The 6,731-nt window shown below is 50.7% G+C and overlaps 1 protein-coding gene across 1 annotated transcript in view; it reads left to right on the top strand.

Annotated features, from left to right (window-relative positions):
* Positions 1-603, top strand: part of SLC7A5 (solute carrier family 7 (amino acid transporter light chain, L system), member 5) — a 35,080-nt gene extending 34,477 nt beyond the window's left edge. The window contains exon 10 of the mRNA XM_008938317.1: positions 363-603. Coding sequence (XP_008936565.1) covers positions 363-418 — 56 coding nt within the window. The 3' untranslated portion in view covers positions 419-603. The remainder of the gene's footprint in view (positions 1-362) is intronic.
* Positions 604-6,731: the final 6,128 nt, after the last annotated feature.

The raw sequence follows: 6,731 nt of genomic DNA, 5'->3' as shown, positions 1-6,731 counted from the left end.
TCCTGCTATTGTGCCTGGCTGTGTTTTGGCTGCCTGCAGTTCTGGCATCCAGCCTTAGTTCCCACATCACTCTGCAAGGAGGAACCGGGGTCGGGAGGCGCCGGAGCCTCTCTGGGGGCACTACAGGAGGATACTGCAGGAGCAAAGCTCCCAGGGCTACGTGTTTAAGTTCTGGGCATGAGGAGAGAGCAGCCCGTGGCTCATTTGCTTTCAAGTCTTAAATTGTATTTGGGCTAATCTTGCTCAGAACCACGGTGGGGAGGCAAATGGGTCAGTCCTCTTGAGGCAGTGCATCATGCACCAAGACCAAGATGGGCCCCGGCGTGCCAGCTCTGACCCATGCTTTGCTTCCTTCCCCACAGTCTCAGCCACAGTCCTGTGCCAGAAGCTGATGGAAGTGGTCCCACAAGAGTCCTGAGCAGAAGAGGAGCAGAGACATTCAGCTGGAGGAAACGCACAATCTTAGTTGAAGACGACACAAGGAGAAAACGCTTCTGACCCCTCGTACATGAAACCCAGGCACTGCAGCACCCCACCAGAGCTGCTCCGTGCCTGACCCACGCCCTCAGCTCTGCCCTGCCTCCTCCAGCCCCCCCTGGCACCACCCCTTAGCCTGGCAGACCGGCAGCCCTGCGATGAGAAGTTCTTGGTACGAACGTGCTGGCAGCTTCACAGAGCTCCTGCCTGCCCAGCAGCAAGAGCCCCATCAGCATCTGTGTGAGTGTGTGTGTGAGATCCTGAGGGCTGTCTAGGCCTACTTGACTGCCCAGCCAACAGCAGGAGCCTGGTTTGAGTGTTGCCTACCATAGAAATGTGCCTGGGGCTGGGACTGTCACAGACTGCAGGGTAGTCCTGAGCCTGGCCCACCTGCCTTGCCTGGTGAAGGGAGGGTGGCTGGGAAGCAAAGGTTGGCTGATGTTGCCTCACAAGCTCACACAGACACACACACACAGACTCAAACCAAAACACGTGCTGCTGGATGCTTTGGACTCTGTCCACTGGCAGTGACGTAGTTGAGACAAGGCAGAGCAGAATTAGTGTCAGAAAGGTGACGTGGGGAGGCCTCGTCTGGCGGTCACTGCGTTCCTGACTAGAGCACTCGGGGCCCTCTGCCACTGCCTGGCTTCTAACTCTCAGATCCAAGCCATCTCCCTGCTGTTGAGCCAGTTCTCTGGGATGCTCTTCATCAAAACACTCATCCCGTGGCCCTGGGAATTAGCCCTGGGGCAGGTGCAGGCTTGAGGGTGGAATTCCTCCTGAGAAACCCAGGGAACTGCAGTTAGCAAAAGGCCAAGTTCTTGGCTTGCTCACTCCACATTTTTCTGTAGCTAAGGTGTCACCCAGCGTGGGAAGAGCAACATCACTCTCTCCAAATAGCCCTGTTCATTTCCCACAGTGTGACTCACGTTTGTCCCCAAGTCATTTGTGTAGAGGAGGTAAGGGTGGGGTTCCCTTGGCCCGTTCCCTGGGCTCTGGCTGTGCACTGCCAGTCACCCTGCCCTTCCTTGTGCCCTGCCTCTTCTAGAACATGCAGTGGAGGTGGGACCAGCAGGCTCTGGGGGTGTAGAGAGGGGCAGATGGAGGGGCCTGGCTGCACTCTCAGTCTGCTGTAGATGGTCTGGTTTGCTCCAAGAAGCAGGAACTGGAGCCTGGTCCTCCTCTGTGCAGAACTGCAGCCCCAGGTTTGGCTTGGTGAGATGACCCCACCACCATCCTCCCATTCAGGGGGGAGTCTTTGAGCACAATCCACGTGTGAAATTGTCTGTTGCTGTTGTGAGTGGTGCAGTCCCATCCCCTGAGCCCACCCCAGATTCCTCTAGTTCCTGAGCAGTCAGAACTGTCCTCTTAGGAACATGTGGCTTTATTTGGTCAAAAGCATCACCTTTTCAGCAAAACTGCCATTCTTGGACACTTTGCTCTTTATGCCTCTATGCTTAAGGTGACAGTTGGAAATCAAAAGCATCTTGTCCTCACAAGTGAGCTGTCTCAGCCTCTGTTAGAGAGAGATCTTCTTTGTTCTTGTGCTTTGTGCAGGCGGGTCGTTGAACTGCTTTTTCTCCTCAATATTTCTGCAAACTCAGCTGTTTGGAAGCTGGGATCCTCCAAAGCTTTCTGCTGGATCCTCCTGGTAGCGTAGAGTTATTTTGGATGAAGAGGCATTAAGGACACCAATGGTACTAGCTGATCCTTTGTCCTTTTTAGAAGCTCTTTAGCAAAATAGAACGTGTTACAGTGGGTGGCAGCTTCTGGCCAAGTGTGTGTGACAATGACCGTGGCCGTGTCTACGTGTAGCTCTCTGCAGTTGCTTCACCAATCACATATCTTTTCTTTGAGGCAGTACAGGAGGAGAAGGTGAGACAATCATCCTGTCAGGCTGCTTGTTCTGTGGCAGCACAGTGCAGAGATGCCCAGGCCAGCTGAGGTGCCACTTTCTGTGCCTTAGTGTCGAGCTCTCCTGGAGCTGAGTTAACCTGTGGAGAGTTGCAGCTGGTTTGGGTCTTCTCTGCAGTGCAGAAGAACCCAAAGTTTATGACCAGTGCCTGGCTGTTCAGGGACCTATGTGCAATGAGTTGGAGCATCTCAGACCCAGTGCCTGCAAAGAGGCATTTGCTTGAATAAGGTCATGAACCATGAAACCTGAACTCGGTTTTTGGAATCCTCTTGCAGCTGAAAGCTGAGCTGTTTTGGCAGGGTGGGGACGGGAAATGGCTGCTTGTGCTGGACCTGTTTCATGGAGAGAGAACCTCAGTCTGTCACCTTCCACTTGGGCTGCAGGGATTTTTGGCTGTGACAGACTCAGGGCCAGCTTCCTGCAGGGCCTGGGTTCAGCGTGGGGCTCTCGGTGCTAATTCACACCAGCAGAATTACCTGTGGTGCACAGGAAAGGGATTTTAACTCAGCCACCTCAATCAGCCCCCGAGTGCAGTCCACAGAGAGCTCAGAAACCTGCCCTAACCTCCCAAAGCCACGGGGGTTGCTTGGTTTGGACACCAGATGAGTGTCATGGTGATGAAGACCATCCCTGCACAACAGCCTCTTGGTGAGCCTCTCACACTGGTTTTAAAGAGGAGATGTCACACTGAGAAATATTTTTTTTAATTAATTAACTGTTCTTAATTAAATCCTTCACTCGCTTGCTTGCTCTTTATGAATTTTCATGATTTTTCACTTGCTGCTGAAGATCTTTTTCTTGTACTAACCTGCTGGCTCTGGCATTGGTACCATGGTGGTGACCTCACCAGCATCTTCCCTAGCAATAGAGGTGTAGGAAGAAACTGAACCCCAGGTACCAGCACAGAATGGAAGAAAAAATGTTGAATTTGGTCAGCCACAGCTAACACCTCAAAGATTACCTGTCAAAAGCCTGATTTCTTTCATCCCTTGTTCACTGACCTGGATAGTTCCCCTCCACCAGAGCTTGGTGACTTGGCTGTAAGACATTGGGTTATTTTTTTCTTTTCCTGGAGGTTAGGGAGATAATAAGTAAAGGGGTAAAACTGAATTTGATTTTATAAAGAAAACAGAATAGTTTTTCCAGGGGGTGGAACTGCTGCTCACAGTGTTTGCTGGCCAGTGTGACAGCCTGCAGGTCAGAGCAGCAACCAGGAGCTCCCCATGGCAGCTCCCCTTGCTGGTTGCTTTCCTCAAAGGTGGAACCAGAGGCCTCATGGAGGGGGAAGGGAGCAACAGAGACTTCACTGGAGACTTCTCATCATTCCCAGCCCCAGATGTGAGATTTTTCTGTTGTTTCTCTGTTCCCTTGTGCTCCTTTGAGCCCATGATCAGTCACGCCTGTCGTGACCCTTCCCACAAAGGACACACTCAACCACAGTGGCTGTGAGTTTGCTTTCCTCAACAGTAGCTACAGTCGTACCACGTGGACCTATTCCATGTGACAGTATTCTGCAAGTACAGCCAGAGCAGCCGTGTGGGTGAAATCACAGTCACAGGGTTCTTCACATTGGAAGAGACCTTTAAGACCACCGAGTGCCCCCGTGGAGCAGTGGCTGTGCATTTCTGCCAGCCATGGCTCTGCTGCAGCAGCCCCTTGGCCCTTCCACACAACCCCCCTTTCAATGACTGCCTTTTTTTAGCTTGTTTTAAAGTGTCTAGACTCCCAGGCAGTCAGTTGTTTGGGGTCTTCATGGAATAGCATCCTACAGGGGTTGCCAAATAGTAGGGCAAGAGTTGGTGACCAGGCCCTTCCTCACCCCTCAGGTTCCTCTTTGTAGATGAGGAACTCTCTTCCCAACAGAGAAGGGAACCAGCTCTGCTCAGCTCCACAAAATGCTCCTGGCCAAAAAAAGGGAGGGGGAAAATCTAAGTCATCCTGGGTAAAGTTTTAATTTTTCTTTATTTTTTTTTTAACTTCCTTCAGTATTTGTAGTGTTTTCCATCTCAGATACCACGTTCCAGTAAACACCCTTTTGTTTTCAGTGGCACCCTTTGTGAGTACTAAATTCAGAGAGACTCTGTCACTGCCCAACAGACTTTAAAAACCCTTCAACAGGATTAAAACTTGTAAGGAGCAGATTTATTGTTCTCTGAGCCCTTTCCCTGTGGGTGGCTCAGGCAGGAGAATAAATTGGGTTCCTCTGCTGTGGGTCAGTCCAAGAGCAGAGCCCTCAAGGGGCAGCAGCCTTGAAGGAGAGTTTGTCCCCGTGGCTGCAACTTGCCAGCTATGGAGAGATGTTGGCAGTGGCAGAGTCCTGGTCTGGCTGCAGGGAATCACAGGGAAAGCTTCTTCTCACCCTGGGAAGGTACCTGTGCCTCCAGCCGGGGCTACAGCATTCTTGGGCTTTCATAAAAAAACAAAAATGAAACAAAAAAAAGAGAAAAAGGAAACAGGCAGATGTGGTGGTGGTTACGCAACGCTCCGGCTGTTGGGGGGGTTGTTGTGGGATACCAGTGTTCCCATCCACCCGTTGTGCAACTCCCTTTCTAAGGCCATCAAAGGGGCAGGCGACGACGTTGGAGAAAGGGCTGGAACAAAGGTTCCTGCTGGAGCTTGGGAGAGGGCAGCCCAGGGCAGAGACAGCTCCCAGGGCCAGGCTGAGGTCCTGCCAGGGCACCCCCAGAGACCTCGCCGCAGAGGGTGCTCGAGGGGCTCCCCCTTTCTGGGGGCTTCTTGAGGAGCTGGAGCCAGCCAGCCTTACGCTGGTTTTGCCCATGCTTGGGAAGCTTCTTCCCAGTTTACAGGGTCCAAACTGGAACTGGGCTGGGGGCCGGGGGTGTGTGAGGTGCTGCTGGGGGGCCAAGCACTTGGGAAATGTGGCTGGGGTTGGGTTGCCCCTAAGGAACCGATGTCCAGAGGATTGTTTCTTTGCTTTCAGCCCCGTTCCACGTGTAGAGAAAAGGGGTGTTGCTTCCTCCAGCTCTTGAAGTGTCAATGAGGACAAAACATATTTTTTTAATTAATGAATTCCTTTTAAAATAACCTAAAAGAGACTTTATATCTACACCTAAAAGTTGTTCCCGCGGGGTGACGTTCGTCTCGGCGTGGGGGCTCTGCAAGCCCAGCCCAGCCAGTGGGATGTGCTGCTCCAGGGCTGGCTGCAGCTCCCACGCTGGGACAAACCTCACATTTTGGGGAAAAAAAAGCCTTATTTGTTCACAGGACAGGGCGAGGTCCGTGTCCCACTGTCATCCTTGCAAAGGAAGAATTTGAAGTGGTACCCAGACCTTGCACTGGCTCTGCTGAACAAGAGGGGGGGGGAAATTCACTTCTAGTGAACAATCTGCCTTGTCCGAGATAAATTTCTTCTAAAGTTTGTATTTTTGTTGCTTTTTTTCTTTTTTTTTTTAAAAAAAAATGGAAAAAAGGATCTTGACCGACAGAAGAAAATCTAAATCTGATTTACAATTTTGTTATATTTGGTTGCTTTAAAAAACACTTGACTAATTTAACTGTTGCTGTAGATGACATTCTATTTATTTCAAGGGGTAAATATCTTTTAGTCTTAATACTTCTCCAGTGAGCGCTGTCTATTGACGTTTGTGTTCCTGTCAGCAACGGGCCGAGTGCTGGGCAGCCAGTAGTGACTGAGTCAAATTGCCTTGTAAAACAAGTTGTCTCTTGCAATGTGTTTTTTTTTTTTGTAGTATTTCATGATTCTTTTACGTCCGTGGTTAACAAATCTTTTAAATGTTTGGGTTGTTCTATGTTTTTTGGGTTATTGTTTTGTTTTTTTAACAAAGAAAGCTGAATTACAACTCTCTCGTTGCTCGTTTTTGCCTCTAAAAGTTTTATTTTGTTCCAAGATCACCTCGTTCACTCCACATCCACCAGCCTCTGAGCCCTGGGTTTCCAAGTGTGCCTCGTGCAGATGGGTCTGGAAGTGCTGCCAAGTGATGGTGGCATCTGTTCCTTCATCACAGGTCCACGGTTGGTTTCTCCAGTCATGAGGTTGTTCAGGCTCCAGGGACACCTTATTGCAGCCTCCCAGTATCTGAAGGGGGCCTGCAAGAAAGCTGGGCAGGGACTTTCTACAAGGGCTTGTAGTGATAGGACACAGGGCAATGGTTCTAAACTCAAGCAGGGGAGGTTTAGATTAGACATTAAGAAGTTCTTTACTCTGAGAGTGGTGAAACACTGGCACAGGCTGCCCAGAGAGGTGGTGGAGGCCCCATCCCTGGAGACGTTCAAGCTCAGGCTTGATGGAGCTCTGAGCAACCTGCTCTGGTTGAGGATGTCCAAAGAGGTGCAGAAATGAGAGTGCAGCCACGAGGTC

This window comes from Merops nubicus, unplaced genomic scaffold, assembly GCF_000691845.1.
Source record: "Merops nubicus isolate BGI_N331 unplaced genomic scaffold, ASM69184v1 scaffold11654, whole genome shotgun sequence".
Lineage (NCBI taxonomy): Eukaryota > Metazoa > Chordata > Aves > Coraciiformes > Meropidae > Merops > Merops nubicus.
This window is presented reverse-complemented; position numbering and strand designations above follow the sequence as displayed.